The following is a 21716-nucleotide window of genomic DNA, read 5'->3' as shown; positions in this document are numbered from 1 at the left end:
ACAGACACCTCACAGAATGCCGCAACGTTCTTGTGAGATATTGCGCCCATATACCTCGCAACTACCAGTACCGTGATGGAATCCGGCTTGTCAGATGCCCACACAACGACAAAGAATGCTTTCTGACGTGGTTTAGGTCTTCCTAGTATTACGAGACCACCTTGGCGATGAGTTCCTTGGGTACGCAGGAGGTGTACTCTATGAGATGATTGAAGTCGACTGCCATCATTCGGATGACCCAGGTGCAGCATTTCAGCGTTGGAGACATGATCACCTGAACAGACATGTGTGAAAACCCTCACTTGGACTCATGGCAACCATTAGTTCTGACAAAAGGAGCAGACTGATCTCGAACTCCCTCATGTCCCGCACCTCACAACTGTTACGTCCAATATTATACCGACAACTGCCCTGATACAGTGGAGGAAAAGCCACCCTCAAAGATATCGCACTCGACTTTCAGACTACTCACCTATAATAGCAAGGTCATCTCTTTACCCAAGCGGTATCGGTATACGAAAGAACTGGATAATAGAACATACGATGTATGTTTCATCTCGTGACGGGGGTACCCGTGCGTTTCGTCAGCTCAAGGCCAGAGAGTTTCACGAGATGCAATGGAATGAGAATATGATTCATAAGGGCAGACTGGTCGGTGAAAAGTCAATTGACCTCGACGAATTACCAAAAAGGATAATCACGGAAAAGTCTCAGGTACAGATTGAGCGCACTCATTACCGTCGATCACTAAGCTCCAAAATCATCAGTTCGGAGAAGTTGACTCACATTATACATATGTTCCGCGCGACGGACAAGGGAAACGGAAAGAAAGAGAATCAAAAGCCTGCACTGGTCCAAGATGATCACTCCATAGTTCTGACCCACGACGCATTCAGACAGCAGTTCGATGCTCATGTTAGGGAATGCGAAATACCCAACGCCAACTTTGCGAGGAAGTTTGGGTTGTCCACCAGAGATAGGCCGCTTCCACCTTTCATCAGAGAACTACCAGTCGCCGAAGATAAAGCAATGGATATGGTAACTGCCCCGCCAATGAAAGGGGTATTGTACTCCTGGAGGTTCCACGGCCCTTTCACGCCTCAGCTTTGGTTCGACAGTGGCATTGATTACAGATGGAAACACACCTCTCATTAGTTACAAATGATGCTCCAGGCCGTGTTGCAGGGTATATTACATTGTGACAAGCAGATGATGCGAGCATCTCAAACAAGCCTTGCTGGGGACTTCTAGATCAATTCGACAGCAAGGTAGCATATGTGAGACTGCAATGAAGCGGTACCGAACTCCCAAAGTCGCGTCAGAGGCTCGCTAGTGTTGGCTTATCGTTGACACTTGTTGCCAGCTGACAACAATTCAGCACCCAAATTTTCGACTGGACCAACCGAAGTCTCTGATTCATTCATTAATTCACCTATTGCCGGCAACCATGCTTGTTTTTGGTTTCTGGCTTTCGTCTAAGTACTTTGCCTGAACCTCGGTGGTGATATGTCACCATCATCCTGTATCACTCGGAGCTACTGTCAAGTGGCTACTGAGATTCGAGGTTCTGGACTCGATGCAACAAGACAGTTCGAATAGAGGGCGCTACTCTGACCCTTCAGCATCTATATTGACGCCTTTGAGAGGAGATTTCCGGGATATCTCGCCAGGATTCGAGTCGCGAGCGCGTTCGCTATCTCCGCGCAAGCGTCTTGTCAAACAACCGCTTCATATTCGCATGAACTTGACTGAGAGCCAAGTTGACAAGATTACGGACGCGTATGTCATTTGTTTCTATTTATCGCTATTTCTAACTAATAATTCTGAAGTTTCAGTCATCAAGTCGATAAGAGCCCAACAAAGGCTGCTAAGTTCAAGAAAAAGCCTACGATGACCACTCCAAGAACGACTCCAGGGTCAACACCACGAAAGAACAAACCAAGACTTCTACAGCATGAGAATTCATACGGTTGGACTACTAGAGAAGATGGTCCCTCTGATGTGAATTCTCCAACCTTTTCGGAGCTTATGCCCGGTCGCCATTCGGGCTCTTCCAAGGACTTGTTCTCTGCCAGTTTAGCACAACGTCGACATATCAACCCGCCTTCTCCGTTGCAGCTTGGGACTCTTCGTCGTATTGGGACAGTGCCTCGACCAGCCGAGATGGAAGAGATTCCCGATGCAGTCTCTCCTTTAGGGCAGGGAAGCTTTGAGCGTGAGCCGGTCTTTGACGATGATGCCTCTTCGGTCTACTCCCCTCAACAAACTGCCCGCCCATCACCTCTTCGCCTCAGCCACGTCAGGTCACAATCCAAATTCAATGGTGCTGGAGAGGGTTCATTCCAAGAGTGGAAGAGGAGCCATGATTCCTCCATGATCAGGGAGTCGGTAAGCCATCCAGAGGATCTGGTCAATAGGCCTCGACGCTCGAAAAGCTCTGCCGATGGATTGAGACAGGCCCGAGCCATCGCAGTACACTCTCCACCGATCCCACAAGTCGTAACAGTGGGCTTTAATAACAGCAACTATCATCGGACTGTTCAAGATACTCCCGTATTCTCACCACTGCAGTTCTATTTCAGGGGAACAGACTACCCAAGCTCCAAGAAGGGCGAAAAAACAATGATTGGGGATAATGGGTGGCTCGAACGCCCTAACGGCGGCTCTGATCAAAGCTCAAAGACGCCCCAGAAGAAGACCGGAATTTTGGACAACATCAAGAAACTCGCAAAAGACATGGTATGTTGGGGAAATACAGCGTCAGATGTTTGTACTAACTTAACCGCAGACGGAGCTTCATCATACCTCTCGTCGGGCCCAGCCCGCAATCCGGTCTCGCCCGACATCACAAGTCGCCATCTCACTAAATGCCAGAGAGCAAAGCCTCATCTACTGCGAACTGGAGTTCAACCTTAGCACTGCATTGAATGACTATATTACGGTGCAACTGGACAAGGGTCGGCTTGTGCCTGACAAGCTCAAGAAGGTAGCAGATACGTGGCATAACAAGGGCCGACCCAAGGTTGTTGGTTTTCGCTACGACCTGGAGACGCAGCTTGAACTTATCAACCTCCACGTCGACGATTTTCGCTTCTATGGCCGCCGACAAGCCGATCCTGTTGAGATTGGCGGGCTCCTGCGCGCCATGAAGGTCAATGCCAGAGCAATGTGCGTCCGGACACTTTGCCAGCCAGATTCTGTGATTGCGAAGCAGTTAGTTGACACCCAGTCAACCTTTAAAATGCTTGATGTCCCAGACTATCAGCAGCGCGCGCTTGCTGACATAGCTCAGTTCTTCAAGGTGATCGTGGAGCGAGAGCAGGATGCTCGAGAACACACTGGAGGCAATGGCAGGGACTCCAACAACCGGGGCGAGCGACGGTGGACAACGGTTCAGGGAGGGATATGATTGATTGGCTTGTTACTGGTGACGGGTCATGCTTTTGGTCTCGTTGCTTTCGATCGAGTTGAATTGGTTGGACAGCACGTCATCATCGAGCTGAACAGCTGCAAACAGGACAGGTGATTCAGCTGCGATGATCGTTATCATGGTGTGTGAATACATTGTAAATTCGATACCAGGAGCAGCCCGAGAATGTGTCAAAAGGACTCTCATAGGTACACGAAACCAATACATGACACCGTAAGCATTTTAGAAACAGAACTGTATCAACTATGTAAATATCCAAGAGGCGCCAAGTCATGTCTCGTGAGATCTCCAAAAGTTAACATCCAGACTGATGGTTCAGCCTGTGGTAATAAAAAACAATTCTAGTACCGCTCGCAGTTTTTAAACGTCACTCAACATAAGCCAAGAGAGGAAGAAAACAAGAAGAAAACAAGGGAAATAAATACTGTCGTGAGATGTCATAATGAAGTAGTAATAGGCTGTCGAGGGGTAAAAAGACAGGTCGACTATTGGCGATAGCGGTAGTTGTCCTCGCTTCTACGTCGCCTGGGTTCTCGATCTTCGTATCGCGGATCATCATAGACGAAGTCATAATCATCATCATCGTTTTGGGGTAGGGCCCTGCCGCGATCATACCGGTCACGATCACGATCGCGGCGGTCGTCCTCTCTATCACGGTCACTGGATCTCCGTTGCTCGTAGCGGGGCATCTCCTGCTCGCGCACGTAGCTACGCTCACGCTCCCAGTCGAGTTGGCGTCGTCGGTCTCGCTCCCTCGAATCCTCAACCCTATTGGCGAGAGCATTGGCTCCTAGGCCACCAGCGACGGCGCCGAGAATGGTGGAAACGAGACGAGTGCGGTCCTCATTCTCGTCTTCATAACCTCGGGTCTTGTGCTTGCGGCGTGTTGCAGCTTCAGTCGCCTCGCGAGCTACAAGACCGCCAACGACAGCGCCTAAAATACCGGCGCCGATGCCGCCGGCGGAATGAGAGAAGTTCTCATCAACGACATTCCGAGCGCGGGTGATGGGACTTTGTGAGCGGTTTCGCGAGCTCCGTCTGTCATCATAATCCTCGTCATCTGACGGAGGACGGGAACGAGAGCGGCTGCGCCGGACCATGGTGGTGTTTGGTGGGACAGATCGTGGGCGGTTCTGTGACTCGGGAGGCTCGAGGGTCATGCGCTCCCGCGGAGGAGGAGGCATGCCGCCGTAGTAAGGGTCATCAAGACGGGAGGTTGAGGCATAAGGAGGAGCGCCAGGAGGGGGGGGAGGAGGAGGGCCTTGTTGCTGAGACCCTGGGGCACCGCCGGAGTAGTTGTCGGGAGAAAAGTCGCGTCGGCGACGAGAGTACTCTTCGTACTCGTAGTAGTCTTTTGACATTGTATGGGGAATTCTACAAGTAAGTGTAAAGCGACGCAGAGCGAGACGGTTGGTTCTGGTGTAAGGTAGGCGAGGAGGGGAAGTAGGAAGCTTATGTGGCTGGACAAAAGTGAAGAGGCACCCGAACTCAGCGGGTGGACGTCAGCCTTATGAGGACAAATGCAGGCAGGCCCTGTAGCTGCGAGGTAGACTAAGGCAAAGTAGCTGAGTTATAAGAGCCGAAGTGGTGAGTGGCGCAGCAGCAGTTTGGTCTAATGTTTGGGGATGTAAGTGGTGTTACCGAAGGAGATAGAGCAGAAGATTCTGTGTCTACCAAAGTTACTACCTATCTATTGATCACACAGCTGATGATGACGAGCCTCTTCAAGCTGCATGAGACAGACCACGAGACGGCGTTTATAGGACTGCCTGGTACAAGGCGCATCATTCGTTGGGCATTTCCACGTCGTATTTTAAGCCGCCTCCCGTTCAACTGGCACTGGTAAAGTACCTAAGTAGCTGAACTAAACTGGAGAGGAAGAGAGTGGAGGGCTCGCACAAGCCGATGACGTTGTAAGAGACCCCGCGTGTGGCGTAGCATTCATCTCATTGTTACACAGCCTCATTTCAACGTAACAATTCAACACGTGCATGGGTACCTATGAAGAATTCTCCGAGATTCTCTTTTCTCTTTAACCGTCTCTCTATCACTCGAACTTTGGCCGTGGGAGTTGATATCAAACCTTGGCGACGATCCGGGGATATCAGACCCCAGATGATAGAGCCAATCATATCCAATAAACTTCAACTGCTTGAAGGGAGGTCGAGTTAAACTTGACCCGTTTTTATTTGCCATGGAAGTCACAAGCCGGAGCATAGTGCACTGCCTCATCACAATTATCTATCCTCTGGAATTGAGAGTCTTGCTTGTGATGAGTTTTGGTGTCTTGTCTTACAAAACACTGCAGTACAAAATGCCCGAGTATCACCACAGATAATGAACAGAAATGGTGTCCGCTGATGTTACTGTGTGGTCGGCTTGAAAATGAATCACAAGATGGTGTTAGACTTAAACTCAGGCTCAGACATACAGTACGTTTCGGGTTACCGTCCCGTTATCCCGCCCGGTTCTCAACACCTCATTAGGTAGTCCAGGTAATTGAACAAAGTTGATATTGGATGCTCAACTGGCCAAATAAATTATGGATCTCTCAGTGGTTGTTGCTAGGTACTGTACCCGAACGGTTGCGGTGAATGTATTGTTCATTCTAGCGAGAAATTTACCCGACCTTGCATATATAGATAGTACCGTTGGATCCAATGGTCTTGTATGAAAAGACTTCATATCTCTTCCAACGTATTTATGCTACAAAATCAATTACGATCAACATTCAAGCCTATTATTGATCCTTCAATGAACTCGAAATCTTGCCAGATAGAGCAAACTCAACAACAGAATCATGACGAGTTAGAAGAGAAGTTGGGCTCTGTGGAGGCCGTGCAGCAGCCCGAAACGAACGACAGCGGAGAGTCGATCGATGAACTTGAGCATTGGAACAGCCCTCGAATAAACTCGTATCGTTACTATGCCACCAATTTCTCATTTCTCATTATGGGTATGAATGATGCATCTCCAGGGGTAAGTTACTGCCTACCTTCGTCAAGCCTAGAGCTTCATTGGCTGACTACTACAGGCTCTACTGCCATACGTGCGTGTATTCAGCTGAATCGCCTACTAGGTACCCTCTTCTAATTTGATCAGATTGAAACATATTATGGCATCAACTACACCACCGTCTCCACTCTCTTTCTTGTACCTGTAGCTGGTTATGTAGTCGCTGCACTCACCAATAACTGGATACACTACACCCTAGGCCAACGAGGCGTTGCAGTTCTTGGGCCTCTCTGTCGTCTCATCGCCTACATTCCCGTGGCACTTCACCCTCCATTTCCAGCGCTACCCTGCGTAATGCTGTTTACTGGTTTCGGTAACGGTATCCAAGATAGTGGCTACAATGCCTGGATCGGTAACATGCACAGAGCCAACGAGCTCTTGGGTTTCCTCCACGGCGCCTATGGCCTCGGTGGCACCATTGGCCCTCTGATTGCGTCTGCCATGGTAACTGAGGGGAAATTGAACTGGTACACCTTCTACTACATCATGACAGGACTTGCTGCGGTTGAACTTGTTGTTGGAACAGCCGCATTCCGGGATGCAACCGGCCAAGTGTATCGACAGCGAGTTCGCTACGACGAAGCTAAAGACCGTGCAACAACACGCATGGCACTCAAGAAACCCATCACCTGGATAGTTGCCGTCTTTCTCCTGGGATACGTCGCGACTGAGGTCAGCTTGGGGGGTTGGATTGTCACTTTCATGCTTCGAGTACGACATGCCAAACCTTTCCTTGCTGGCTTGACAGTTACGCTGTTCTGGCTCGGGCTGACATTGGGTCGAGTTGTTTTGGGCTTCGTCACAGAGAGGACTGGTGAGAAGACGGCCATCATGGTCTATCTCATGCTCTCCATAGGGTTGGAACTGCTGTACTGGCTTGTCCCCAACTTCGTCGCCTCTGTCATCTTCGTCATGCTTCTTGGATTCTTCCTGGGGCCTCTGTTCCCTGCTGCCATGGTTGCTGCAACCAAGTTACTCCCAGCTGATTATCACGTCAGTGCCATTGGGTTCGCGGCTGCGGTCGGAGGAGGTGGTGCAGCTGTGGGACCATTCGCGGTTGGTGCAATTGCGCAAAAGACCGGAGTTCAGGTTCTACAGCCTATAATAGTCGGACTCCTTGGTGCTATCACTCTGATATGGCTTCTCCTCCCAGGAGGGTTCAGAAAGGGAGGTCTCGAGAGAGCAAGGGAGCAGAATCTGAGGCCTGGAGGTGATGTGAAGGAGGCTTGGTTATGGTTTAAGTCGAAGGTGGTTTAGATGTTGTAAATATAGCCATATATATATATCTGTCATTTTGTAAAAATTGACACGGTAATTATTTGCTTCTTTTATGCGGCTTGTTTATCGTAGGTTAGAGGTGAGTTTAGATCCATGTAAACTTAGTACGTCACTGACTCAATGGAGGGGTTCTCGCTACTTATCTTATCACTCAACCCCATCCCATTGTGAACTTTTGACCTAAGGAGGGGAAATACTCAAATGAACTGTTAAACTTCACCACCTCGACTCTTTCTTGGTTATTACCTAAACAGCCCAATCCAGCTGGCGACACTCCCATACATTAAAATCTCCATAGATCGCCGTCAATCGCTCAATTATCGTCCTCTCGCCTTCGCGGCTTCGTTCATCATGGCGCCGACTTCGGCCTCCATCACTGCCCTCGCGCCCCTCAAACCTGACCTTCACGAACGTGCCTGGGCCTCGGTTCCTCACCCGACTCTTCCTCTAATCGCAACCGCTCACGGAAAGGCCGTCACTGTGTTCTCTCTCTCGACTGCTTCGGCCCACAGCGTCCTTACCGGAGGCCACACCCGCTCCGTCCGCTCCATCGCATGGAAGCCCCATCTGCGCCCCGGCAACCTATGTCTCGTCACTGGCAGTTTTGACTCTACAGCTGGAATATGGCGCTGGGAGGGCCAAGAACAGAACGAGGGAGGCCTGGAGGTTGAGGTCACGGCGCAGAGCGTGCGGAGGAGAAATAATGATGATAGCGACGATGATGGCGATGCTACCAGCAAGGAGTGGGAGTTTACGCTTGTGCTCGAGGGTCACGACTCGGAGATCAAGTCTTGCGCCTTCAGCCCCTCGGGTTCTTATCTAGCTACGTGCTCGCGCGACAAGTCAGTCTGGATATGGGAGGATATCGGCGCATCTGAGGAAGACGACGAGTGGGAGACTATCGCTGTGCTTAACGAACACGAGGGCGATGTCAAGGCTGTTGCTTGGTGTCCCGACGTCCCTGGCCGCAACGCTCGACGCAGCTACTCAGCCGACGTGCTCGCCAGCGCAAGTTACGACAATACAGTGCGCATCTGGCGAGAAGATGGTGATGCAGAATGGGTTTGTGTTGCTGTTCTTGAGGGTCACGAGGGCACTGTCTGGGGGCTTCAATGGGAGCCACGACCCCGGGAGGGAGATCGCTTCCCGCGACTCTTGACATTTTCTGCCGATAACACTATCAGGGTATGGGCGTTGAAGCAGGACGATGAGGCGGAGGAGAATAGTACGGGAGGTGGTGCCGGTGCTCTTGGTGGTATCCCCAATACGATGCGGAGATCTCTACGAGAAGAATGGACATGCACATCTGTCCTACCTAAGGTGCATACCCGCGATATCTACTCTGTGACATGGAGTGCACAGACAGGACTCGTAGCGAGTACTGGCAGCGATGGGATCGTTGCGCTATACGCCGAGAACTCGGAGCAACATGTCACGACAACCGACAGCCAAGACCAAACCATGGGTAACACCGAGGAGAGCAAGCAACAGCAGACGAGTTGGAGACTCCTAACTTCGCAACCCGGAGCTCATGGACCCTTCGAGGTTAATCATATTAGCTGGTGCCGGAGATACGATGCCGCCTCGGAGCGGCGCGGGGAAGAGGAGATGCTAGTTACAACGGGCGATGACGGGATCGTACGGCCGTGGCAGGTTGAGATGGACGCGCCAAGGTAGCATTGCATCTTGTTGAGATAATAAATACAACCGAAAATAGACTCACTTATACTTTGAACCAAATGTGAATATCAATAGGTTAGATAGATGTATCGTCTACGCAATGCCAGATGTAGAAAATGAAACGACCCGTCAGGTGCTCTGAACACTTAAACAATAAAAAGAAATCATGCTATGTCGTTCCCAAGCCCATGCCAATGTAGGGCAAAAGTGTCCTTCGTCTAGGAGGGTATGATACAAGTGGTTTACATAAGAAGCTCAGTTGCTCCCCAGATCCAGCGGCTTTTATAAACTTCTTCCCTCCCAAACGATTAGTGGCCATGCAATTACCATACCATACTATCCATATTGTAATCCCCCATTAAACCTGTTCCTTCAGTTTTCATCCGCTTACTCGCCCTTGAGCTTGTCCTGTTTAACAGTGAAAGCCATCTCTAGGAGTTCGCGCTCCTCCTTCATGTGAACCTGCTTGAGACCAGTGGCGACGGAAGCACTAGGGTTTCGGCCAGCGTACATGACGTGCTTGCGGGTGTGGTGCTCAGTGTTGTTGAGCAGAGTCTCGATACGGGGCTGAGTGAAGCTCCAGGCACCGGCGTTGAGAGGCTCCTCCTGGCACCAGACGATGGTCTTGGCGTTGGGGTATTGGTCAAGGTTCTCCTTGAGTTGTTGCCAAGGGAAGGGGTTAAGCTGCTCAATGCGAGTGATGGCGACATTGTCCAAGTTGTTCTCAGATCGGTGCTTGTGAAGGGCAGCCCAAACCTGACCGCTGCAGAGAATAACGCGCTCAATCTCCTCAGGAGCCTTGATAGCACCAGTCTCATGCTCGGGATCAGGGATAATCCACTGGAAGCCAGCGTTCTCGCCAGTGAACTCCTCAATGTTGCTACGAGCCAGAGGGTGACGGAGAAGAGATTTGGAGAAGAAGATAACGAGGGCTGCAGACAAGTTAGCGCCTATAGAAAATAGAAGAAATATCCCTTTTACTTACGCTTGCGGTACTGGCGGTGCATCTGGCGGCGGAGAATATGGAACAAGTTGGCAGGAGAGGTCATGTAGGCGATCTGCATGTTGCAGTCCTGGTGTTGACGGACAAGCTTCTCACCAGTGGGGAAATCACGGGGATCCTCGTTGCTGAGCTGAAGGTATCGCTCGAGACGTCCAGAAGAGTGCTCGGGACCCTGACCATCGTAACCGTGGGGCAGAGACATGACAAGACCGGTTCGCTGCATCCACTTGACCTCACCAGAAGCGATAAACTGGTCGATGATACATTGAGCGTTGTTGGCAAAGTCACCGAACTGGGCCTCCCACATGACAAGGGCGTGGGGTGAGGACAGCGAGTAACCATACTCAAAGCCCAGAGCACCAAACTCACTTAGGGAAGAGTTAGAGATGACGAACTTGCCCTGATCCTGGCTCAGGTGCTGAAGGGGAGTGTAGGTATCCTCGGTCTCCTGGTCGTGGAAGACAGCGTGTCGCTGAGAGAAGGTGCCACGCTCGACATCCTGACCGGAGACACGGACGTGGTAACCCTCAGTAACGAGAGAACCAAAGGCCAGAGCCTCGGCAGTAGGGAAGTCGATGTTCTTGCCCTCGACAACAGACTTGGTTCGGTTGGCGAGAATACGCTTCAAGTTGCGGTGAACATGGAAGCCCTCGGGAGTGCTTCCAATAACGGTACCGATATGCTCGAGAGTGGTGCTCTTGACACTTGTCTCGTTAGTAGCCAAAACTTCGGTGGCCAGTTCCTTGGGAGACTTGAAACCGTTCCAAGCAGAGGTGGTCCACTCCTTGGAGGTAGGAGTGTAGTCCTTGGACTTGGTGAAGCTCTCCTCGAGCATGCCCCAGACCCACTGCTTGTGCTCATCGACATCCGCCTTGGAGAAAGAACCCTCCTCGATGAGCTTGTTGACGTAGATGTCGATTTGAGGCTCCTTCTCAGTAATGCGCTTGTACATGAGCGGTTGGGTGAAGGAAGGCTGGTCGGTCTCGTTGTGGCCGTACTTTCGGTAGCAGTTGAGGTCAATGACAACATCGTGCTGGAACTCGGCGCGCCAATCGGCAGCAAGCTGGCAGACAAAGTTGACAGCCTCGACATCATCAGCATTAACGTGGAAAACAGGAGCGTCGATGGCCTTGGCAATATCGGTACAGTAGGCGGTAGATCGGGCGAATCGAGGATCGGTGGTGAAACCAATCTGGTTGTTGACGACGAGGTGAATGGTACCACCGGTAGAAAAGGCGGGGAGAGAGTGGAAGCCGAGACACTCGTAGACGATACCCTGGGCAGCAAAGGCGGCATCACCGTGAAGGAGAACACTCATGGCGGTGCGGTGAGTCTTCTCATCGTTGTTGTAGTGCTGGATAGCGCGGGTCTTGCCCAAGACGACGGGATCCTCAGCCTCGAGATGCGAAGGGTTGGCGACCAGAGAAAGCTGAACACGCTTGCCGGAGGGAGTGGGACGCTCGAAGTTCATACCAAGATGGTACTTGACGTCACCAGATCCCTCATCCTCGGCACCGTTTGTACCAGCGAACTCGCTGAAAATAGACTCGTTGGGCTTTCGGACGACGTTGGAGAGAACATTGAGACGACCACGGTGAGGCATACCGATGACAATGTCCTTGACACCATAGTCGACACTGCGGTCAATGAGAGCCTTCATACCAGGGACAAGGGTCTCACAACCCTCGAGACCGAATCGCTTGTCGTTGGGGTACTTAGTGGCCAGGAAAGACTCGAAGCTGGAACTCCAGATAAGTCGGTCAAGAACACGGCGCTTCTCATCGACAGAGTACTTGAAAGGAGTAGGGACCTCAAGACGTTCACGGAGCCAGTCGCACTTGTCACGGTCAGGGATATGAATAAACTCAACACCGAAAGAACCGCAGTAGATTCTCTCGCAAGCATCGACAATCTCACGGAGAGTCATCTTCTCACGACCATCACGCTTGAAGCGAGGCAGGATACCAGGGCCGAGGGTGTACTCGGTGTCCATGTCCTTCTCGGTGAAACCATAGTGCTCAAGAGTCAATTCCTTGGGCTTGATGTTGGAGAAGCCCTTGGCATCGTTTGTACCTCGGATACCGAGGGGATCAATCTTGGCGGTATGATGACCGCGAGACTGGTAAGCGCGGACAAGAAGCTGAACCTTGAGATGGTTGGTGACATCTGAGCCATCCTCCATGGCCAGGTTGCCAGCAAGGCGAGGGACGCCACCGGTCATGTTAGGGACCAGGTTAGGAGGAGGCTGGAAAGCTTGAGAGATGGGCATCTCGCCGCTCTCCATGTTCTTGAAGTAGATCTGCCAAGAGACATGGACGCTCTCAGGATCTTGCCTCCACTGCATGTACATCTCATCGATGTAGCTAGCGGTGCTTCCGGAGAGGAAGTTATCGTTAGGATCGGGAGGCGCAGAAGTCGCGCTGGTCGCATAGTTGCGACGAGCAGCAACGGCCAGAGGGCGGCGGGAGGCGGCGAGCTTCCATGATGATGTACGGGCCGAGAGGGTCGAGATAGAGGCGGTAGACGAGGCAGCAGAGCATCGAGCACCGCGAAGGAGCTGCGAGCTAGCTCTACAGAGCGAATTCCTCAACATGATGAGCGTTTGTGTTTGTGTATGTGGGGAAACAGAACAGGTATAGGTAGGTAAAAAGGAACTAGAGGATATGAATGGGAAGCATCCCTCGACGAGCTTGATCGCGACACGAAGGAACGGCGGAGTAAGTCAACAAAGGGTTCCCCGTGAAGACTGAGGAGAGGAATTGGACTGAATTGACGGATGGATAAGGTGGATAGGTAGTTGGGAGGGACACGGGAAGAACAAGTAGACGACGGGAAGAAATTGTTTTAGGTATGAGCAGCGCTGGAGCTCAAGTCGCTAGGTACCGTACGTACCTAGCCTGGCCTGGCCTTTGATGTCCTGCTGTTGGTAAAAATACTATGACGCCCCGGCAAACCCGGTTCTGGCCGCCAGGGATTGGGGTTCTCATTGGCTAGGGGCTCCCGTAGCGCTTCGGTCACCGAGAAAACTCCGTGCGGCACACTGTGCAGGTCAGGCAGTGTTGAGAGGTTTTCATAGGGAGAATGAGGTAAATTCCAAGGTGAAAGGTGACCGGCCTTGATTGTCCGGGAACCCACATGACACACTGTTTTGGAGGTCATCGTGGACTTTTGCGGCAGCTGTCATTGGGGCACGTTTCAATATTTTTGGGGCTTTGGGGTCCCTTTCGGAGACTTGAGGCTTCTTTACCGAGGATCACCGTGATGCTTGAGCAAGGAGAGAATGATCCCCGGAAACGCTGTACCGTTCTGCGTTCACCATCCATGGCACCCGTTGAGCCGGGCCATCGCTTGTGCTTCCCCACGGTTTTGGGGGGCATTTGGTTTTCAATACCAACCGATTCATGAAGATGACTTGTGCTTATAGGGGGCTAGAATGAAAGCTGGTGGTGCATTGGGGAAATAGGGAGATCTTCCTCAGGCGGTCTAGTCTAAAAAAAAATATGTCAGTAAGTTGGTCAAAACATGGAGTGAATCGGGGCGCACAGGAAAGGAACTGAGATTGCGGACGTAACCATCGTGAAGTTTTAGTTACGTGGTTCAAACAGGGTCAATAGCCGACGCCACACGGTCGAGTTTGGGTTGGGACAGTATTTACTGTACTGTATTGTAGGTATATTCATGCATTCATGATCTCATGCATTCCAGGTTTTGGAGAGCGTTTTGAATTCGTCAAGGGTTGAGCCACGGAAAAACAGGCAGTTTGACTGATAATTCACCAGCCACATTCATAGTTGGAGAAGTTGACTATCCCATGCACATCCAAAGCTCTGACGTATGCGGATCAGCATACAACGTCAATTCAATATGTTCTGGTCCCATGGGCGTTTCATGCTCCGTATTTGTTTTGGTGCAGCCCAAGTTTTCACTGCTAACTAATTATAATTTAACATTGGAGGGTTCATAGCTGGAGGCTTATTATAGATTAGTACCTAATCATTGAGTACCATCAGATGGTTAGTTGATAGGGTCCACAGCTTCCTGTAAGTCTTGTTTGTAAGTTACAGGTTGGAGTCGGTATAAGATGTGCTAAAACTGAGAAAACAGCAAGCAACTCCACTTCCATTTTTACGCTATCACCTGATTAATTGATTGGCTTGATGATGAGTTTGATGTGATGTTGCAGTCGCATATGAAATTTGAGGAAAGCAACCACGGATACTAACATTTAAACTTCAAGCTACCATCACATATTCCAGATGAACCTCCTGCTGTTCAACTCTTGAGTCCCCTCGGAGTCTGAGCCTGCCCTGAGGTACCTAGATGCTATGCTGCCTTAGGTAATCATGAAATCAGTGGCCGTAAGTGGGTCTTGACTGAACAAAGCACTGAAGAGCAGGCATCCAATCCAATCTAATAGTTGGAAGCGTCTTCTCAACGGTGAAATATCCGTATCAAACCGTCACATTAACAAAATAGTCCGTCGTCGATATGGCGATCCCAGTGGGACGTACCCTTTTCAAAAAGAAGGAGGGCATTCTGACTCTCACAAGTGACCATCAGCTGGTCACTTGGACTCCTAATTCAGGAGGCCCTGCCACAGTCTCACTAAACATCAATAACATCACAAGTAAGCTGAGACGCGGTTTTCGTCCTGTGATTCGATTTGATTATTGACACGACTTCACGTCAGACCTCCAACAGACCCCAGATTCTTCACCAAAGGTTATGCTCAAAATCTTTGAAAAGGTTGGAGACGCAGAGCCTGCTACATATCTCTTTCACTTCAACACCGCCGAGGCCAAGGATGAGGCAAAGGCTGTCAAAGATCTATTATCCAGCCTATTAGCTTCTACGCGCGGCAACGATGCTTCTGTTCCAAAACCATCCGGCGCAAGTGGTGGCTCTTCAACGCCCAATCCAGGCGCTGGTAGTGGCACTGGTGGTGGTAGCGGTTCCGCGTCCATGGCCTTCGCCAGCGCTGTCAACTCACAGAATGCTTCATCCTCGCGCTGGTTCGATGACTCGCAGCTCAAGAACGACATCGAGTTGCAACAGTCACTGATGAGAAAAGATACAAGTCTGCATCAAACATACGTTGAAGCAATGCAAACCAAGCCCGACTCCTTATCAGGAGCCGCCTTTAATTCACAGTTCTGGTCAACCCGGACAAATCTTCTCCGAGCCCATGCTATTGAGATAAACCAGAAGAAAGGAGCATATAATGTCCTCTCAACCGTCAAACCCAAGACTGTTGATGGCGAACTAAAACTAAACATCAGCGTAGAGCAGGTGCAAATGATATTCGCACAACATCCTCTGATCAAACGTGTATACAACGAGAATGTCCCCAAGCTATCTGAAGCGGACTTCTGGTCCCGTTTCTTCCTCAGCAGACTTTCCAAAAAGCTACGCGGTGAGCGAGTCGCCGAGAACGACCCTAATGACCCTTTGTTCGACAAATATGACCCTGCTGAGAATACGGTTGCCTTTCAGAGCAAAATCATGGCAAACCAAGTACCACATTTTATCGACATCGAGGCCAACGAAGAGAATCAAGGAGGCTTCAAAAGTGGAAACGCGAAGGATGTCGAGATGCGTCCTAGGGCCAATATACCAATTGTGAAGACCCTCAACAGTCTCAGTGAGAAGATCATGGCCAACGTTGCACCTTCTGATGTCAACACTGATGATCCCGATGGTGGTTACAACGCATATGTCCAGCTGGCTTTGCGTGATCTGAAGGGCGACGCGAAGGAGCATCGTATTATGCTCAACGTGAAGGAACAGAACAAGTTCTTTTCAAAACATGACTCTGCGCCCTCGAAACAAGCTGCGGTTTTCGAAAAACAGGTTCCTAGCGAAGTTCTGTTCGAGATAGTGGGAGATCTCGAGACTCTTGAGAGCGATGGTGCTGGCGGAATAAATATACAGGCAGCAATGGGATTTGATGAAGAGAGCGAAAGTGACGAAGATACTCCCAAACGGCCGCATGTTGGATCACGCTCCGCTCTCTTAGCTGCTGACAAGGACATCATGAAGGGTGTGCGCCAGCAACGCGCTCAAAAATACGGCCACGAGACGGATGCCGTTGAGCCGATGGGGCTCCCTGTTGAGATCTCCCGCAAGTGCAGTCTTACCCACGCAACGACCATCGAGTTTCTGCATCAGTTCTGGAACGCATTCCTCTCGGGCGACCCGGACCGCGCTGGTGAGCTACAGTACCTAGCCGAGTCTCTCGGCCGGTCACTGGCACGTATCAACGCCGTTGCAGAGGAAGCCGACAAGGAACGGGAGGAAATCATTCGCAGCCGGAAGAAAGAGATCCGCGATCATTTCCAGCGAACCGGTAAGAAGATCAGATGGCGATCGGATAATGTTGGAGGTGGCAAAGCTGCCGTGATTGCTTTGATGCAACCAACTATGAATGCTTTGGAGAAGGCTCAAGCCGACTACTCGAGGGCTCTCGCAGCAGAGGGGATACAGATATCGACTGAAGCATGATCCTTCTAAGCCCGTTTCCGTAAACATAATGATCAGCTCAGGGGAGAACGCATGGCGGATCGATGAAATATAAAAAGGCATTTATAAAGAATTGACCCAGATTCATTGAGGATTGTCGTAAAGTGATGTTTTTGGTTATTATACTCATCATTGACATTCTCTACCCAATTTCGACTTGGGCTTTTGTACTTGCTTCCATCGTGGTCAAGGTTTAGCCAGCAATTGCATCAAAACAACGACATATTAGGCGCGTCTTTGTGGGGGTGCCTTGGCCAATTTTACGGATATCAAATGTTTCGTTGTTGCCATGAATCGCCTTAAGAGGGTCAGGGCCAGTGATGTTGCCCCTTTTCATCGCGGCAGCCCGAGTTGGACTATCAGTGTTGAGGGCTAGATAGGTTAGATGGGACTTGTTTTGCAGACATCTGAGGGGTTAAAGGCTGAATAATCTGAATAGAGTCTGAGTGCCCCATTACGACGGTCATTACTGGGCCTCAGGATCGTGACTCAGTGTCTGGTTATATCATTCTATAGTTTATTGGCTGTTTTTGCCAATGCCAAAAACAAACTCGCCATTCAGTTCAATCCATCATAAGTACCTCTGTGTTGGCCAATTCTATATATGTGTGTAATATACAAAGAAAGATTCCTGCCTGACGCCATGATGCATAAAAATGTGAAACCAAATCCAAGCCTAACATCAACATCTTCATGGGCCACGACGGATTCTTACCTCCTCAGCATCGGCAAACTTCTTCTCTACGCCGACGCCAAAACCCATCATCTTCTTTGCACCCTTCTTCTTAGCTCCGTATTCTTCATCAAACTTGCGGATCTGCTTGAGAGACTGCATATCCTCGCTGATGCTAGCCGGTATTTGGCGAAGAGCCTTATCGAAGTGGTCCTGGCGCAAAATACGTTTCTTAGGGTATTCATACGGCTCGGGACCACTGTGACGTGCAGCAGCTTCATTCTCCTCCTCTACGGCAGCCATGGCGGCAGCGACGCAGGCATTCTTGAGATCAGAGCCTGAGTAGTAGGGAGTACGCTTGGCTAGATCTTCGAGTGAAACGGCAGGGTCGAGGGTTTCGCCCTTAAGGAGGATCTTCAGAATGGCAGTACGGTCTGCTTGTAGAGGCAGGTCGACAAGTAGACGACGCGGCAGGCGACGGAGAACAGCGTCATCAAGGTCGAACGGACGGTTGGTGGCAACCATGATGAAGGCTTCTGTCTCCTCGAGGCCATCCCACTCTTTTAGAAACTGGTTGATGTGAGAGCGGTGTGATGCCCGAGCACCGAGCATGCTGCGGTTTGCTAGTAAAGAGTCGGCCTCGTCAATGAAGACGACACACGGCGAGATCTTCTTGGCCAGCGTGAAGACTGCCCGGATAAGCTTCTCGCTCTCACCAACCCATTTGTCATTTATAGTTGCACCACTGATTTCGAGCATGTTTGCACCGCTCTCCTTGGCAACTGCCTTTGCGAGCAACGTCTTGCCTGTGCCTGGAGGTCCGTACAGAAGACATCCAGGAATCTTATCTTGGGCGAGTACACCATAAGAGAAGGCATCAGGTCGTACCAGCGCCAGGGTTGTGAGAAGCTTGAGGGCAGATATGGTTTCCTTGGGGACGTGAACATCGTCGAAAGTCGTTCTCAAGTTCTGACGGTTGATGTGGCCTGATGATATCCGCTTCTCATACTCATTCAGCTTCATGGCTGCCCGGCCGCCTGATTGCGAATCTTCATCCTTCTTCTGCGAGTCCTCGCCTTCCGTCTTGCCGTCTTGCTCAGGCTCGTCAAGGTACCGCTGCCCAGGCCGTTGCCTTAAAGGACCCATGAGAAGGCGCTCATACACTCCTCCTGGTGCAGCACCTGCGGCCTCTTCTTCGTGACGTTTTGCGGCGCATGCAATGTTGTACACCTCTGGTAGAGGAAGAATTGATTTCTTGAGCATCTGAGCTCGTGTGTCTGTAGCGTGCATAAAGATCTTCATGTGAGCGTCTGAAAGTTCAAGGGTACATTGGCTACCTAATGATTTCAGCATGCGGTTGATGTTTTGAACGTTCTCCACGAAAATGTCTGTGTCCTGAAGAGGAAAATGGCCATCGGAAGTTTGTAAGCCGCCAGACGGTTTGGGTTGCCTCAGAGTGCGAGAAGGATCGATATGTCGAGAAATAACAAAGTCTCCAATTGAGAGGTCTCGAAGAGTGCTTTGATACTCCTCTGAAGGCTGCTCACTCGAGGACGTTCCAAGAATCGCAACCTTGGAACCTTGTTGCCAGGCTGAATCCACGATATTTCTTAATCTCGTGATGAGCATTGAACCCTCAAGCGTCATACTGAGTTCAATGAAGTCGTGGATATGGATGATAAGAGGCTTCTCACGCGGGGAGCCTTGCTTGATCTCGGCTGCCTGTATAATTTGATCCAAGACCTTGTCGATCTTGAGGTTCTCCCATTTGCCAAAGGGGTCATAGCCACCCTGCTTGATTTTGGAAAGCTCGTCTTCAAGCGAGCCTGAGGCTGCGCGAATATTAATCACGCCCGTATCAGGGTCGTTATCCTCCTCCTCGTGCCGTGTCACCACATCAGGATCCTTGTAAAGCTTTCCATTCATCTCTGCAGCGCGGAATCCCATGTTCGAGAGTGACCCTCGCGAATAAGCCCAGTCCTGGTCTAGATAGTCTCCTACTATGACGGATAAGTCCTGGGCGTTCAATTTAACCAGATCAGCATCGTTGAAGTAGGCGATGTGTTCTGCGACAGCCTCTGATATGGCTTGTCCACTATAGCCAGACATGGACAATATCGTAATCTGACGCTTGAGGTTCTTGGACTCGGAGTCAAGTGGGGCCGGTGTCGTTAATTCTCGACGCAGGGCAGATCGAATAGAGGAGAATGTGAGAATAGGTAGGTCGGCGATGGCTTGGGCTAGGGAGTGGTCGAGTCTCCAGTCATAGTCAAGAATGCTATCGAGGCCTGTCTGAACTGAAAGAAACTGGTCGCGAAACTCTTGGGCATGTCGATCAAAGTCCTTATAGTAGTGCCACCACCAGAATGGCTTTGAAGTGTATATATATTCTGCGTGTCGGGCAGGATATAACGAATCGGCCAGATGCCATGCTGAATCGAGCAGCATGTCGTAGGCGCGTGTGAGGCTCGTCAACTTATGAACGAGCTCCTCTGTGTGGCAATTGGCATCGAGAGCAACAACAGCTTTTACACGATCCGCAACTTTCTCGAACATGGCAGTGAATGTCGCATCGAAGTAGTCTTCAAGGGCCCTGTTAGATTCCGTTATTCGAGTCTTCTTATCGGCGACCTGAGGATCGACAAAGATAGAGGACGTCTTTGGTTGTTTGGCATCTTCAGCGAGGGCGATTGGGAGCTGTGGTCTCCTCCAGGCTTGGTGAAGAGTGACATTGTCGTCGAGAAACGTTTGTGGTAGTTTGACGGGGGGTAGCGCAGGAGCGGCATGTTTGCGAGCTATTCTGTTTTTCACAGAAGTCGAAGTTCGAACTCGTGAACGACCCGGTGCAGTTTCGGTTCCGTTCTGAGGCTGTACATCTTCGTCCTCCACAGCTGCCGATTGCCCTGGTGGCTTATCACCATTGTTTGCGCCTGCACCTGCGCCTGTATCCCTCCAGGTTGACGATGTCTGAAATGATCGATAGCGTATTCGAGATTGGGCTTGTGATCTTGCGGCGACAGTAGCAGGATTCAGCAGGGCACGAAGCCCTGTCGATTGCATCCGTGCGAGTTTCTCGTCGGTCGGGACCGAGAGGAGAGAGTTGGAGACTATGGCGAAGCCTTTGAAGCTCAAGTCGCAAGGCTGTGTCTATGAGCCATAAGCCCTGTCATGTCTTGCTTAACAATTTCCCCAAAAGTTCGAAACCGTTTCGTCAAAACCGGGGCCGGATTTTTTAAGTCGGCCGAATCCCGATCGAATTTCGGGTCCGGTTTACCAAGCGCCAGCGTTGACAACTGTCTCTTCCATAATGAAAGAGGAAAAGTATAGAAGCTCTGTGACTCAGGTTGCATAGAAAACATTCCTGTCTCTTTCATTTCTCTGTATAAGTCCTTGGAAGTTTATTGAAGAAAAAACTTGAAAGGTTTCCTATTGATGTAGGGTATTTTACCGAAATAATGAGTCTGTGTAAGTGTAAAACACAACTGTAAATGAGATTTTCTTCATAATGTATAATTCGCGAGACTAAGTAACACATATTCTGGTAGTAATCTGGTACATGGTTTCAGGGGGGCCGTTGAGGCTTTGCTTGGTAGGTGACTTCAGATTTATATATTGTCTCTAGCTACCTGTCTAATTTACCACTGGGCTTGTGAGAATTTCAGATACATTGGTCCAACTTCACGTCGTCTGATTAATAGAATCCTCGGCTGCATGTATCGGCCCTGCAGAAACCGACTGTTAATCATCTTTACTGACCCGTATGATATAAGCATAATCGTTAAAGATGCACTACTGTCGAGACTCTGCTGTAGCGTACATTCGAAGATTCGGCCGCCAGGCACAATATAAGAAATCAACTCTATCTGGGATATGACGATAACATAATGATACAGCAATTCCACTGTGTGATTTTTTGCACCTCGGAGCAAAGTCGAACTACGCAAAGCCATGATATCCGTTGCTACAGTAGACACTCTCTTCCTATGAACTGATGTCTAGGCTACTGGCTGAAGAGGAGTAAGACGGGCCCTGAAGATTGCCGACTTTGGTATTGGGCGTCGTCAACTCGACCTTTATTTTGAAATGTTTCGTTCTCAAGGAGATTATGCCTCGTGTCG

The 21716-nt window shown here is 50.3% G+C and overlaps 7 protein-coding genes across 7 annotated transcripts; 4 read left to right on the top strand and 3 right to left on the bottom strand.

The window, feature by feature from the left end:
* Window positions 1-543: 543 nt before the first annotated feature.
* Window positions 544-3409, top strand: FOBCDRAFT_145149 (uncharacterized protein; the record flags this gene model as incomplete). The annotated part of the gene is made up of 5 exons (XM_059608208.1): window positions 544-1038; window positions 1156-1186; window positions 1623-1779; window positions 1830-2739; window positions 2789-3409. 5 exons carry the CDS (start codon window positions 544-546, stop codon window positions 3407-3409), a joined length of 2214 nt encoding a protein of 737 aa, XP_059465798.1.
* A 367-nt stretch (window positions 3410-3776) lies between these two features.
* FOBCDRAFT_52025 (uncharacterized protein) lies at window positions 3777-4965 on the bottom strand. The gene has a single exon (XM_054706838.2). It carries the CDS (start codon window positions 4789-4791, stop codon window positions 3916-3918), a length of 876 nt encoding a protein of 291 aa, XP_054562813.1. The 5' UTR covers window positions 4792-4965; the 3' UTR covers window positions 3777-3915.
* A 1219-nt stretch (window positions 4966-6184) lies between these two features.
* On the top strand, window positions 6185-7702 carry FOBCDRAFT_189461 (major facilitator superfamily domain-containing protein; the record flags this gene model as incomplete). The annotated part of the gene is made up of 3 exons (XM_031189910.3): window positions 6185-6409; window positions 6465-6479; window positions 6533-7702. 3 exons carry the CDS (start codon window positions 6185-6187, stop codon window positions 7700-7702), a joined length of 1410 nt encoding a protein of 469 aa, XP_031033895.3.
* Window positions 7703-7885: 183 nt separating this feature from the next.
* Window positions 7886-9506, top strand: FOBCDRAFT_231184 (WD40-repeat-containing domain protein). The gene has a single exon (XM_059609855.1). The coding sequence runs from the start codon at window positions 8075-8077 to the stop codon at window positions 9398-9400; it is 1326 nt and encodes a 441-aa protein (XP_059467836.1). The 5' UTR covers window positions 7886-8074; the 3' UTR covers window positions 9401-9506.
* FOBCDRAFT_322858 (thiamine diphosphate-binding protein) lies at window positions 9466-13368 on the bottom strand. Its single transcript, XM_031189908.3, has 2 exons — window positions 10389-13368; window positions 9466-10335 (listed from the first exon to the last, which is right to left on the bottom strand). The coding sequence occupies exons 1-2, from the start codon at window positions 12997-12999 to the stop codon at window positions 9791-9793; spliced, it is 3156 nt and encodes a 1051-aa protein (XP_031033893.2). The 5' UTR covers window positions 13000-13368; the 3' UTR covers window positions 9466-9790.
* Window positions 13369-14624: 1256 nt separating this feature from the next.
* Window positions 14625-17328, top strand: FOBCDRAFT_231182 (uncharacterized protein). Its single transcript, XM_031189906.3, has 2 exons — window positions 14625-15033; window positions 15097-17328. The coding sequence occupies exons 1-2, from the start codon at window positions 14895-14897 to the stop codon at window positions 16905-16907; spliced, it is 1950 nt and encodes a 649-aa protein (XP_031033891.2). The 5' UTR covers window positions 14625-14894; the 3' UTR covers window positions 16908-17328.
* A 44-nt stretch (window positions 17329-17372) lies between these two features.
* Window positions 17373-20759, bottom strand: FOBCDRAFT_231180 (uncharacterized protein). The gene has a single exon (XM_031189905.3). It carries the CDS (start codon window positions 20656-20658, stop codon window positions 17617-17619), a length of 3042 nt encoding a protein of 1013 aa, XP_031033890.2. The 5' UTR covers window positions 20659-20759; the 3' UTR covers window positions 17373-17616.
* Window positions 20760-21716: the final 957 nt, after the last annotated feature.

Source organism: Fusarium oxysporum, chromosome IX (genome assembly GCF_013085055.1).
Source record: "Fusarium oxysporum Fo47 chromosome IX, complete sequence".
NCBI lineage: Eukaryota > Fungi > Ascomycota > Sordariomycetes > Hypocreales > Nectriaceae > Fusarium > Fusarium oxysporum.
Note: the sequence above shows the minus strand (reverse complement) of the source record. Positions and strands in the feature narration are given on the sequence as shown.

Coding starts and splice junctions, on each gene's coding strand:
- FOBCDRAFT_52025 (XM_054706838.2), bottom strand. CDS start 4,791: ATGTCAAAAGACTACTACGAGTACGAAGAGTACTCTCGTCGCCGACGC.
- FOBCDRAFT_231184 (XM_059609855.1), top strand. CDS start 8,075: ATGGCGCCGACTTCGGCCTCCATCACTGCCCTCGCGCCCCTCAAACCT.
- FOBCDRAFT_322858 (XM_031189908.3), bottom strand. CDS start 12,999: ATGTTGAGGAATTCGCTCTGTAGAGCTAGCTCGCAGCTCCTTCGCGGT. Junction 10,336..10,388: donor GCACCGCCAGTACCGCAAGC/GTAAGTAAAAGG, acceptor ACTTGTCTGCAG/CCCTCGTTATCTTCTTCTCC.
- FOBCDRAFT_231182 (XM_031189906.3), top strand. CDS start 14,895: ATGGCGATCCCAGTGGGACGTACCCTTTTCAAAAAGAAGGAGGGCATT. Junction 15,034..15,096: donor AAACATCAATAACATCACAA/GTAAGCTGAGAC, acceptor ACTTCACGTCAG/ACCTCCAACAGACCCCAGAT.
- FOBCDRAFT_231180 (XM_031189905.3), bottom strand. CDS start 20,658: ATGCAATCGACAGGGCTTCGTGCCCTGCTGAATCCTGCTACTGTCGCC.